General features: G+C 42.3%; 1 protein-coding gene and 1 long non-coding RNA gene across 2 annotated transcripts in view; one reads left to right on the top strand and one right to left on the bottom strand.

Moving 5' to 3' along the window:
• SLC22A23 (solute carrier family 22 member 23) overlaps positions 1-14,300 on the bottom strand; it is a 130,193-nt gene that overhangs the window by 65,567 nt on the left and 50,326 nt on the right. The window contains exon 3 of the mRNA XM_077269799.1: positions 6,962-7,116. Coding sequence (XP_077125914.1) covers positions 6,962-7,116 — 155 coding nt within the window. The remainder of the gene's footprint in view (positions 1-6,961; positions 7,117-14,300) is intronic.
• On the top strand, positions 524-13,549 carry LOC143782400 (uncharacterized). The gene is made up of 3 exons (XR_013216941.1): positions 524-680; positions 12,510-12,639; positions 13,258-13,549. It is a non-coding gene; the product is annotated as an uncharacterized LOC143782400 (long non-coding RNA).

The raw sequence follows: 14,300 nt of genomic DNA on the forward strand, positions 1-14,300 counted from the left end.
AGAGGATTCGGGACCTTGGGCATGCGCACACCACTACGCCACCAACGGAAAACTACGCAAAATCTGGGGGAAGACAAGACGCCCTTTTGACCAGACCAGCCTGATTGACAGGCGAAAACGGAGACTTTGCAAAGGTATTTCGGCAACTTAGGTGGGTAATAAACGCATAACAAACACACTAATGTAATGCCCACCTCTGCCCCTATTTAACGCTATTTTTATCCCATCTTCCAAAAACGTGGTGACAGGTTCCCTTTAATAATGTTGCTGCACATGTATAATTTTTCCATATACGAGGTCCAATGATTCAGGTCATATTTTCCTTATTAAACCATTTGATCACGCTCTTTTTTACCATCAAGCTCGAGATCCTGAGCCATTATGTGTAAAACAGTAAGAAAGCAGCTGAGGAAGCCGTGGCATTGGCAGCGCTCGGGTACATGACTGTACTCTGGGATACTGCAGCTCTGCTTGTTTAACTTACGAATGTTTGTTAATAGTAATGCCAAGGCTCTATGTGCAAACACACGTGTCATTTCTGCAGCAGCCTACCTGGGACACGTGGACTTTGCCAGTTGATTTATTTTTTTCCCCCAATTAGGCTGACAACAAAAAGGAACAACAGCACAGACGGCAGGTCAAAAATACTATTTTATGCAAATCTTCAGAGAGAACAACAAGTAGGTTAGAAAGTATTTAAAGCCTAAGGAAATGTTTGATTTATTCATATATCTATCTATATATATCTATATATATCTATATATCTATATATCTATATCTGTATATATAGCTTCGCGATTACTCGCTAATCCTGCCCCCTGCACAGTAGCTCCGCCCCTCACACATCACCACACACAATCCCGCCCCCCCACATTACCACACATAATCCCTCCCTCCACCACATTACCGCACACAATCCCGCCCCCCCACATTACCACACGAGGCTCCATCCCCACACATTACCACACGAGGCTCCGTCCCCATACATTACCACACGAGGCTCCGTCCTCACACATTACCACACGAGGCTCCGTCCTCACACATTACCACACGAGGCTCCGTCCTCACACATTACCACACGAGGCTCCGTCCACACACATTACCACACGAGGCTGCGTCCCCCCGCATTACCACACGAGGCTCCATCCTCACACATTACCACACGAGGCTCCGTCTCCACATATTACCACACGAGGCTCCATCCCCACACATTACCACACGAGGCTCCGTCCTCACACATTACCACACGAGGCTCCGTCCTCACACATTACCACACGAGGCTCCGTCCTCACACATTACCACACGAGGCTCCGTCCTCACACATTACCACACGAGGCTCTGTCCCCACACATTACCACCACACGAGGCTCCATCCCCACACATTACCACACGAGGCTCTGTCCCCACACATTACCACACGAATCCAGTTTGCTTTTGATTTTACACTGTGAATAAAATGTATTAGTATTATTCTGATTTTTAATGATCATTATTGTTATTAACTTAAATTTTAAGTCAATTTACCACCTGCGTAAGCGCTATTGAATGTTGTCATTATTTGCTTTAGTTTAATCACTAGCAGCGTTAATTAGATAGCAATGAGCATGCCGAGTGTTAGCTGGCTGGAAACAGCTAGTACTATTAATAGTTCTCAAATAGTGAAACCTTGGTGATTCCTCGATTTAAGAGCTGTGGTACAGATTATATAGGTACAGTACATATAGGCTTAAGAGTGTTTTCCCACTAAATACATTGAACAGCCATTTCCAGGTCGGGTGATATAGTTCACTAGCAGCCATCAAGCCCTCTGTGTGAAGAGAGCGGTGGTCAGGCATGCGCACTATTTCCCCATTCATACAGAGGAGGGACCTCAGCACTCCCGTTCTTGGCAGGAGTCCATTTGGTAAGACGTTGGGCCGTCATTCGACCAACAGTTGTTGGCTTACTAAACTTTTCAGGAAGTATGTGGATTTCCCAGGCATGATTTCTTCTACACATTCAAAGTCTCCCAAATAAAAATTAGAAATCCCCAAAATTCTGCAGTTTCTCTCAAGATACATAAATATTAAAGTCATTATTCCTAAAGAACTAACATAGGAGGCACAATCTACATTGTCCTTACTATACTACATGCTAGAAGTAAGACAACAGAAAAAAGTTCTAATAGTTATTGAGCCTCCTGGTAGTTTACATGTACCCAAAATGTGAAATAATGTAAATTAAAATATGGCTATCCTTGCGGGCATGAATGATGTGAATCACTCTCAATCTTGCTTCTCATTCCCCAGCATTTATACATCTTGTAGCCTCCCTCGCACAGACCACATAGGCCTACGTGACGCCCTACCTCCACACGCTCACATCCCCCACTGAAATAATTCATACGGCATTCCCAAATGGAAAACTCATAGCAGATACCAGCAATTTCTAAACTAATTGGCCATGACAAGCGCTCCACCACCACGAGCTGCGAGCCATTTACATTTCATTTTCTATTAGAACTACACAAGGAGCAGTTAGAAACCAACTACAATAATTACAAGAAAACCACAAACTCTTCCATAAAAGGTCTCCAGGCCACTAAAGTAGATGTATGTAATTTAAAATATTATTAAACTGGCATAACAGGTTTCAGATATTACCCGGAGAGAAATACACAAACTCATAAGGCAAAATTCTTCCTCTACACAATAATGATAATCATACTAGAAACACAAGCAGAGATTATACTCATCCGTGGTGTAAAGATATGGTTTGGGAGAATATAAACGCAGGAATGTGTATAGAATTAGGGATTTGTCACGGGATAGGAATTGCTATACTTGGATATAGAAAAACTGCAAATAAATACAGACGTAGACAAAAATCCTGGCACCCTTCTCTTAAACTAAGAAGAACCCACAATGATCACTGAAACAACTTGATGCTGACAAGTCATTTTCAATTTAAAGAATATCAACTAATGAAGATCAGACAGATCTATTGAATTGTGGCTCAAAAAATTTAAATAAAAACGGCCTGTCCAAAAATGATGGTATTCTTAACTTAATATTTTGTTGCACAATCTTTTGAAACAATCACTGCACTTAAACGATTTCTGTAACTCTCAGAGAGACTTCTGCACCTGTCCGCCAGTATTTTGGCCCACTCCTCATGAGCAAATGGCTCCAGCTGTCTCAGGTGTAAACGTGCCTTCTCCAGACTTCATGTTTCAGCTCCTTCCACAGATGTTCAATAGGATTTAGATCAGTGCTCACCAAAATAGTCCAATGCTTTGCCCTTAGTCATTCTTGGAGGTTTAAGGCTACGTTCACACGATCCTTTTTTTCATCCTTTTTTTTTCAGGTCCTGTTTTGAAAAACCGCAGCTAAATTCAGCGCTGATTTTAGCTGCGGTTTTTGATCCTTTTTCTTCTGCGGATTCCACTGCGGGTTTCCAAATGCAGTTTCCTATTGGTGCTGCTGGAAACCCGCAGCGGAATCTGCAGAAAGAAGTGACATGCTACTTCTTTTTTCTGCAGGCAAAACCGCTGCGGATTTGCCTGTGGAAAAAAGGATCGTCGGCACAGCGGGTCCTTTTTTCCATTGGGTTACATTGTACTGTAACCTACATGGAAAACTGCTGCGGATCCGCAGTGCAATTCCGCTGCGGATCCGCAGCAAAAACCGCACCGTGTGAACATAGCCTTAAGCTGTGTGCGTTGGGCCATTATCCTGTTGGAAGACCCATGATTTGCAACTCAGACAGAGCTTTCTAACTCTGGGCAGCACATTTTACAGAATGACTTGATAGTCTTGAGTTTTCATTGTACCCTGAACATATTCAAGACACCCTATGCCACATACAGCAAAGTAGCCACAGAACATAACTGGGCCTCCTCCATAGTTCACAGTAGGTGCAATAGTTCTTTTCTTTGTATGCATCATTTCTGGGTCTGTGAAGATAATGCTAATGCTATTTGTCAAAAAACTCCAGTTTTCTCTCATCTGTCCAATTAACATTCTCCTAGAAGTTTTGTGGCTTGCCAATATGCATTTTAGCAAATTCCAGTCTAACTTTTTTATGAATTGCTTTCAACAGCTGTTTCCTCCTTAGGCGCATGATGTGATCTGAGGCTATGTTCACACGTTCAGGATTTCCATCCTTTTTTTTTCCTGACTGAATCTGCAGGTCTCTGCAGAAAACGCAGGTGCGTTTTTTGTGCGTTTTTTGTGCGTTTTTGGTGCGTTTTTTGGTGCGTTTTTTAGTGCGGTTTTTTGTGCGTTTTTTTATGCAGTTTTCTCTGCAAATTGTCTGTGTTTGACACAAATAAAGCTTTAACTGCAGTGGGGGAAAAAAAAAAAAGAAATGATGTCATTTCCTTGTCCAACCCTTTTCTTCTTCCATCCTCCATTTTGGGACTAAACACCAAAATGAGTGGACGTGTTTTGAATGACAGCGCTCCGCGTTTTGCGCCGCATGCGTCACTGCAGCGCACGCATCCGGGCGCAGAGGACGCAGCAAGTTGCATTTTTGCTGCGTCCAAAATCAATCAAAAAAAGGACGCATGCGGCGCAAAACGCAGCGTTGTGCATGCGTTTTGCTGCGTTTTACTTTGCGTTGTGTGTTGCGGCGCCGACGCTGCGGCGCACAACGCAAATGTGAACATAGCCTAAGTGCCACGTATTTCAGTGCCACGTGCCACGTATTTAAGTGCCACGTGCCACATATTTCAGTGCCACGTGCCACGTATCTCAGTGCCACGTGCCACGTATCTCAGTGCCACGTGCCACGTATTTAAGTGCCACGTGCCACGTATTTTAGTGCCACGTGCCACGTATTTAAGTGCCACGTGCCACGTATCTCAGTGCCACGTGCCACGTATTTAAGTGCCACGTGCCACGTATTGTAGTGCCACGTGCCACGTATTTAAGTGCCACGTGCCACATATTTAAGTGCCACGTGCCACATATTTAAGTGCCACGTGCCACGTATTTAAGTGCCACGTGCCACGTATTTCAGTGCCACGTGCCACGTATTTAAGTGCCACGTATTTCAGTGCCACGTGCCACGTATTTCAGTGCCACGTGCCACGTATCACGTATTTCAGTGCCACGTATTTAAGTGCCACGTGCCACGTATTTAAGTGACACGTATCATGTATTTAAGTGACACGTATCACGTATAAGTGACACGTGTCACGTATTTAAGTGACACGTATCACGTATAAGTGACACGTGTCACGTATTTAAGTGCCACGTATTTAAGTGCCACGTATCCCACGAAGATTTTCCATGGAGAACAGACACATCCAGAGATATGTCTGCTCTCCACGGATGCAGCAACACACTGACAGGAGCCATAGTTCCTGTCGGTGTGTCACTGCGCATGCGCGAGCGAGTTTACCGGCGGTCATTGACCCCGGCACTCTCGCTTAACGGCAGTGCTGCGTGGGAAAGTTCAACGCAGCTGTACTGCTGTTAACCGAGACGCCGGAGTCATTGAGCTCCGGGACAGTACGCGATACACTGCTAGGAGCTTCGCTCCTGGCAGTATATCGCCGGAGAGCAGCCGATCGGCGTGGGACACTCGTTTTATGGATTCTGCGGACAGGGAGTATGGATTTGGTTTATTATTTTGGGATTTTTTCCTGGAGGATCGAGGGCTTCGCCTACAAGTGTGCTGTTGGTGAGTATATACTCTGTGTTATGTGTTGTATGTACTGTACTGTGTGTCATGTATGTGTATTGTGTGTAGGTGTTTGGTGTAACTTTACCATTGTGCTAAGTCGCCGGACACAGGGACAACTCTCCCATCCTAATACCGGATGGGAGTAGTAGTCCATACGGCGACTTAGCACAATGGAGGCACTATCGTCGCATGGGGACACGCACACACACACGCATACACACACACACACAGACACACACACACACATACACACACACACAGACACACATACCAAATCAATCAAACGGCCGACACGATCCCCATGCGCCGGTATGCCTCCATGTCTCTCCGCCCACGCACTTCCGGCCCCGCACTTCCGCCGGCTTCCCCGCACTTCCGGCTGCAGCGGTTCTGCACAACAAACCGCAGTAAAACCCGCAGATATATTTTTGATCTGCGGGTTTTACTGCGATTTTGACCTCACAATGGAGGTCTATGGGTGCAGAACCGCTGCGGTTCAGGAAGAAGAATTGACATGCTCCTTCTTTTTTCCGGGAGCTATTCAGCACGGCTTTTTTTTTTAAATTTCCGGACCATGTGCACAGTGTGTCCTGTTTTCCATAGGGTACAGTGTACTGTACCCTGCATGGAAAACAGCTGCGGAACCGCAGCGGCAAAACCGCCGCGATTCCGCGGTAAAAAACGCACTGTGTGAACATGGCCTGACACTGATGTACCTTGACCTTTGAGTTCACCTCTAATCTATTTATACGTTGGTTTGGGCCCTTTGGTTATTATTATTCATCTCTTCAATTTGTCATCAATTTTCCTCTTCCGGCCACTCAAAGGAAGGCTGGCTGCAGTCCGATGGACCTAGCACTTCTGAACTATTATGTATAACTTTAGGGACAGAACACCAAGGTTCTTGGAGATGGTTTTATAGCCTCTATCCAACATGTTTCTTTGTCTATTACTTCCTTTTTAATCTCCTGAGACAATGCTCTCCTTAGCTTTCTTTCGTCCACGATCAAAATATTTTCAGTCTTTTATAGGGGTGCCATCACTTTTGTCCAGGCCATTTCCATGAGTGTTTTTTTTATTTTGTATTTTTTTTTTTTACTTTTTTGTTATAGTGCAGTTCAAAATCAATTTCTGATTTCACTCGATGATATTCAGTAAATTTAAATTGAAAAATTCCTTTTGACAGTTTCAAGTTATTTTAGTGACCATTAGGTTTTTTTCTTATTTACTTTAACAGACGGGTATTAAGAATATGCACACATCTGTACATGGCATAGAGGAATATACTCACTTAGTGCATATAGACAAAGAAATATCCCGGCAAGACAGAATCCTTCAAAAAACCTGAGAGTGCTGAACATTGTGACATTAACTGAAAGTGCCACAGAAAGTCCAAAAATCAGATTGAAGATTACGGAAAACAGCAGCACAAGACGTCGGCCGATCCTAAAAAAAAAAAGAATTAGAGAAAAATAAATTGTAATAAACGTGCACATATTCCAAAACGGCGCACTTACACCTACATAAACCAAAGATCGGCTTTAGCATATGAACGGTATTGTAACATAATAGCTACATATGTTTATCTGCTTTTCCTCTATTCCTATTTAAACCTATTCTTGGTGGCAATGTTACTCCATTCAGCTACAGTTGCAGACTACAGATATTTATAATTGTGTTCTGGTGGTTCATAGATAAATTACAGAAAAATCAGTGAAGTAAAAAGCTGCTTTCAGACTCCATTTTCTATATCTGCAGGTGTAGGATGTAGTCATCAGACTGGCCTCCTCATCTGCACTGATACAATACACGTTTGGTGTCCCTGTGGGATCAGAATTAATGCAGTCAACTAAAACCAGAACGGGGGGGAGCACAAGAACAAGGCACGACTTCATAGTATAGAACAGAAGTAGTCATCCTCTCGGGTCGGGAGCAACTTTCATGTACTTTCCCGAGAAGGTGTACCGTCACATTATCAATACATAATCACACAGCTTTTACCCTAGCCCTAATACCCAAATGCCGTGGTCTAGAAACGCAACATCCTTGGTGAAGCTTCCTATCCAATTGTTGTGTGACACAGATGTCAACCTTGTAGGTAAGCGGTAACATAGCATTCTAGTGCATCATTTCTAGATTTTATTTCTGCAATTACCAGATTAGGCTACGTTCACATTTGCGTTGTGCGCCGCAGCGTCGGCGCCGCAACGCACAACGCAAACAAAAACGCAGCAAAACACATGCACAACGCTGCGTTTTGCGCCGCATGCGTCCTTTTTTTCATTGATTTTGGACGCAGCAAAAATGCAACTTGCTGCGTCCTCTGCGCCCGGACGCGGGCGCCGCAGTGATGCATGCGGCGCAAAACGCAAGTGCGACGCATGTCCATGCGCCCCCATGTTAAATATAGGGGCGCATGACGCATGCGGCGACGCTGCGGCGAAGACCGCAAATGTGAACGTAGCCTTACATAACATAAGTGAATTCGCTATATGTACTTTTTCAATTAAGCTAATTTTTTAATAGAAAAAGTCAATCTGGTAGTCATCGTTACACCAACGTCTTGGTCTTTCGCTCTCTATCCTCTACAACAGCTGCAGGAACCTTTTCTTGCAACCAAAAAAAAAAAAAAAAAAAAAAGTAAAACCTGTCCATTTATTATAATGACCACAGACAAGACAAAGATCCCCAATTCACATCAGGACTACAAGATACCAGGTCCTTTCAGCTGCATCACATCTAATGTGGTGTACCTAATTATATGTACCAAATGTCCAGCTGGGGGTCTGTATGTTGGGGAGACAGGGTAAAACCTAAGGACAAGGATAAATTCTCACCGCCACACAATAAGAGAAAAAAGAATGGATCTACCTGTGGCCAAACATTTTTGTATGCCTGATCATAGCACCATGGACATGAGATTACTTGTATTGAAAGTCAACTTCAAATCTCAGAGAGACAGGAGAATTTGGGAGTATAAATTTATGACAACCTTTGACACTCACAGTGCAGGAATGAATGTGTCGCATGGATTTATGTCTTTTTACATCAATTGAGGAATTTGCACTTCAGACCTTATGGGGCATCATAACACAGAACCAGACCCCAATCAGAGGACAATAAAACATTCACACTCCTAATCTACAAACTGTTCCAATATTTATGGACACAACTGTTTATCACTCTCCCATAATGACAGTTCTTTGCTGTGTTGTGTACAAATATGTGATTCTTCAGATGTTGTATTAGTCTTTGCCTGATGAAGAGCCCTGTGCAGTCTCAAAAGCTTGCAGTTTGCTACCATATTTTCAGTTAGCCATTAAAAGGTATCAACCACTGAGGACTCTCAATTCCAAATATTATTCTATCTACTGGCTAACACGGTACAAAGATATTATATCTTTCCAATGGTCTTTCTGGACATTACAGAATCGATGTACCGTAAATGTGATCTCTGATTTAAAATTTTACAGCTTTCAAGGTTCTGGTGTTTGAAAAATGTATTTTACATTAAAGATAATACTTTCTCTTGTATATATTGCTCTCATGTATGCTGATATACAAGTTATATATAGTGCCTTGAAAAAGAATTCTTACTGCATGAACTTTTCCACATTTTTATCACATTACACACACAAACTTACCATAAATGTTTTGTAATTGCGATTTTATGTGATGCCAACACACAGTAGCAAGTATTAGTGAAGTGTAAAGGACCGCTTTTCACTGCAATTACTGCAGCAAGTCTTTTGGGGTATATCTCTACCAGCTTTGCACATCTAGAGGCTGGTAAGATTAGATAGAGGAGTCTGACAGCTATTTTCTAGTCTTGCCACAGATTCTCAATGGGGATTTAGATCTGGACTGTGACTGGGCCAGGGCCATTCAAACATATGCTTTGATCTAAAGAATTCCATTGTAGCTCTAGCAGTATGTTTAGGTCGTTGTCCTGCCGGAAGGTGAACCTACGCCCCAAACTCAAATCTTTTTCAGCCTCTAACATGTTTTCCTCCAAGATTGCTTAGTATTTAGATCCATCTATGTTCCCATCAACTGTGACCAGTTTTCCTGTCCCTGCGGAAGAAAGGCATCCACACAGCATGATACTGTGACCATCATGCTTGATGGCGGGGATGGTTAGTGTTAGTTTTCGCCCCACATAGTTTTGCATTTATCCCAAAAATTTCTACTTTGGTCTCATCTAATAGTCCAAAAAAGGAAGCAGCACACCACTGTCCGTGAATAAAGAGCTATTTTATTTAGCCCATGATGGCAACGCTATGGTATGTGGGAGAAACCTCTTGGGACTTCAAAACGCGGGTGAATCATCATAGATATACGATAAGGAAAAAGAAACTTGATTTGCCTGTGCCATAACATTTTATTGAGAAGGGCCATACGGAAAGGGACTTAAAATTTCGAATTATTGATCATATTCTCCAGCCCCCGCCCACCTGAGGAGGTGAGGGTATTAAAATGTTGAAAACAAGGGAATTATTTTGGATACGAAAATTAAATACGCTGAAACCACATGGATTAAATGTGGACTTTAAAATACAGGTAGTTCTTTGAGGATATGTGCTGGATTTTTGCCACTCTCCCTCAAGACATCTCGCGATATGTTTTAAACATTATTTGTGTAAATGTTTTTTTCTTTCTTTTTTGCACATCGTTTAATCAAGACCCATGGCTTGCCCCATCAGCAAAAGAAAACACAAGATTATTATTCTCTTTAAATATTTCATTTTTTGGCACCGTTTGTTCTGGAGAAATATCTTTATCAATTTAAAATGAGGTTGCCCCCTATATATGGCTCTGAGGCACTAGATGGCGTTGGGGAGCATTGTACCCAATAGAGATTTGGGGTCGAGATACGGGTCTCTAGTGCGGCTCTGTGTCTCCTCCATTCTCATGTGGCAAGTCACCAACCCCAGCTAATGGGGGGCGTTCTTGCCCTTTTGGGATATACCTGTAGCCTTTATCTCATCCATTACAATGGGGAATCCTCTACCATTGTTCCCATTGATGAAGTGGGACAATGAAAGTGTATAACACATTGTGGACGTTATTTATCCCATTTCTCCAGTTATGTGTCTCTTACAATAGCACATTTTTTACATTTTTGTGATTTATTCAGTGCTACTTTTTACAATAGTCAGCAGGCGTGCGCAAACATATTATGCGGACACGCGCATTTCCTTTATCTTTGTTTGCCTTTAATATGGCATCACTTGCTTGGTTCCTACTGCGCACGCGCTAGTATGCGCTCTCAATATCATACTTGAATTGCTTTTCCTGACATGCGCACTTAGAACTAAAGGACGCCACTATGTGCTTGACTCATCGTATGCTATGGGGTAGGCCATGGAGTTGATTCACTAGAATGTCACACATCTGGGCTTTCATTGTCCATTAGTGCTTTGATACGCACTGTATGTGCCTCTGTATGTTTGCACATTTGCACTGCACTTTATGTGATTCATGCTGACCTGTATAATGCTCTGCACTTTTTATATTTCACATATTGAAGGGCAATGCACTCCTTTTTTACTAATGTTGTTAAATATTTCTAATTATGCACATGCTTAAATATTCAATCCTGTGCACTTTGTTCACGGCTTGAAAAAGGTTCGCCACACTGAACCGAAACGTCGCCATCATGGGCTAAATAAAATAGCTCTTTATTCACAGACAGTGGTGTGCTGCTTCCTTTTTTGGACTACTACATGCAAGGTTTGGTATATGCCTGTGGAAGCTCTTTTGCACCCAGATTCTTCCCATTCTGATTGTGCTGCTCTATTTTTGTATTTCTTGTATTGGTCTCATCTAACCAGATCAACTTCTTCCACATGCTAGCTGTGTCCCCTACATGGCTTTTTGCAAACAGGACTTCTTATGGATTGCTTTCAAAAATAGTTTTCTTCTTGACATTCTTCCATAAAGGCCAGATTTGTGGAGTATAAGACTAATAGTTGTCCTGTGAACAGATTCTCCGACCTGAGCAGTGGATCTCTATAGCTCCTCCAGAGTGACCATGGGCCTCTAATTAGTGCTCTGCTTGCTTTGGTTGTATGTTTTGGTGGACAGCCATGTTATGCTAGGTTTGCAGTTGTGCCATATTCCTTCCATTTTTGGATGGTGGATTGAACAGTGCTCTGTGAGATGTTCAGAGCTTGGACTATATAATATAAATATATATATATATATATATATATTTATATTTATATATATATTATAATCCAACCTTGATTTATTTTTCTACACAACTTTACCCCTGACCCGTCTGGTACGTTTTATGATGCCGTTTGATCCCTAATGGCCTCAGAGGTTCGCTTGAGAACTTAACAGAACAGCTGCAGGTATACTGAGGAAAAATGACACACGGGTGGACTCGAGTTACTAATTAAGTGACTTGTGGAGGCAATTAGTCTCAGGATTTTATCTAGCGGGCTGAAAAAATATGCAAGTCACAATTTTCAGATTTGTGCTTTTAAAATAATTTAAAAAAAAACATGCATCATTTCTTTTACACTTCCCAAATACTAGCTACTTTGTGCTGATACATCCACAAACTTAAATGGATTTTATGTGATATAACGTGGAAAAGTTCCCAGCTCATGAATACTTTTTCAAGGCACGGTAAGCCTGCTTGTGCTTTATAAAGTTATAGAAAATAAATACAAATGAACAGCATTAGAGATGGCTACTGATCAGTGGACATGCCCATGCCAACAGCAATGAAACCATTCGTTGTCTACCACGCTGGCCCGTATTCAAAGAGCTGAAAAATTATGCACAATGGAAAATGTATATTACAAAGATACTTTTATATCTACTAGTCAAACAAACAGCAGGGCCAAAATGATTCGGAGGCCGCTTCCTGCAAGCTTTGTCTTTTGTTTGTAAAGTCGTCGGAGGCAGGAATATCTCCTCAATGAACCATATGTTGGATCCTTTTTCACCCACAAGGTAAGCTTTGAATGGAGTCTGTCCTTGTCACAATGTAATGTCTCTAATGTTACATAATATAAGTGCCCCGGACCACCTGGTGCAGTGAGATGCTCCGGCACGCTCACCATTGTGATGGCCGTACGACACTCAGAAGGTATCATGCATGGCCTCAATTAGATAGAAATGGACCACAGCACTCTGCTGCCTGACTATGGTTAGTCGTGTAACTATAATTCAAAGATTTCCTAAAGAAACAGGTATAACATATAGGAAAGATGTGAACCGATGACGGCAGCCGTTCCCAAGTTAACAAAATGTTTAGTCCGGTTCTTCGAAAAGTCATAGGAGTCATTGTTTCCAAGAATATACAGCGATGACACCGAACACAAGTCTTCACCTCTTTCATTATCTTATGTTGGGCTCCTACACAATTACAATGCTTGACATTATAATTTTAAATAAAATTATGGGCTTCTTGCTAAAAAAAAAGAGCCTACAATCATGTTGTCCGGTGACATTTCTTATGTGTTATTAAACGTGACTATTCCTTTAAGTGTTCTGTGGAAGAATGTGTTTATTTGCATCTTTAACTTAAATGCTATCTTATGTTCTTGTTAAATCCGGTGTTTTTCCTAGGTCGAGTCATTTTCTGGTTGCCTAGTAACCGTTAGAATACTGAACATGCGTACTGCGGAACAACTGCAGTCCTGCTTCCCTTCATCTCCGGGCAGCAAGGCGATGCTAGGATTACCAAGAACATCTTCAAGGTCAAAGGGAACAGGGATATGACCCAGTGATTACCTGTTCCACAGTTCCCAAATAAAGCTAATTTATGCAACCATTACTAAATTTGTCACACTGAAGCATTGAGCAATGTGAAAGCCTCCTGTGTAGCAGCAACACAACAATCTGGACCACAGCGGAAATTGGGACAGTAAATACAAATAAAGTGGCCTTCGATTACTACAGGGGTGCTCTAGGTGTGCTGAACGTCTGGAGAAAAATCAGACTTTATCCACTATAACTTTATGCTCAAAACAGATCTCTGCCCTTCACCTTGACAAACAAGCCTATTGCCCCATTTTACCACCCTCGTCTCCTTACGATCTAACAAGCCAAAATGACTGACAGTTTTCACTTGCTCCTCATCTTGAAGTACAGGTCCCCATCTCCAATCTCCTCAGGGCTGATGATCTGACCACCAATTATATGGTTACTTTTTTTTCTACACAAAGCAGTAAAATTCCCCACCACCACCACCTCATTCTCTAATAGCATGGAGCCCCTTCCCTCCCACATGTCATCCTGTTCAACTTCTACCTTTTGAATCAGTCACTGAAGGAGTTACCAGGCTCCTCGCACCTTCTCACCCTACAACCTGCACCAGTGACCCTTTTCTCAGATTAATTCCAGTATCCAGAGTTTTCACCATGCCCTAAAAACAAATCTCTTTAGACTGACCCACCACCTCACAACATGTATATAAGTGTTCCATCATCCCCCTTCCTATATTTTCCTCAAAATCTGGTCCTTCAAGTCATCTGTTCCCAGACCCTCCATATCACTTTGTATCTGTACTTTTTCAGATACTGGCTGATGGCAGATCTAATGGAGTGCCCTAATTTATTAGAGATAAATGGGCCATACACTGGCACGCAATTTCCCCTTGTGCGTGTCTT

Source organism: Ranitomeya variabilis, chromosome 6 (genome assembly GCF_051348905.1).
Source record: "Ranitomeya variabilis isolate aRanVar5 chromosome 6, aRanVar5.hap1, whole genome shotgun sequence".
Lineage (NCBI taxonomy): Eukaryota > Metazoa > Chordata > Amphibia > Anura > Dendrobatidae > Ranitomeya > Ranitomeya variabilis.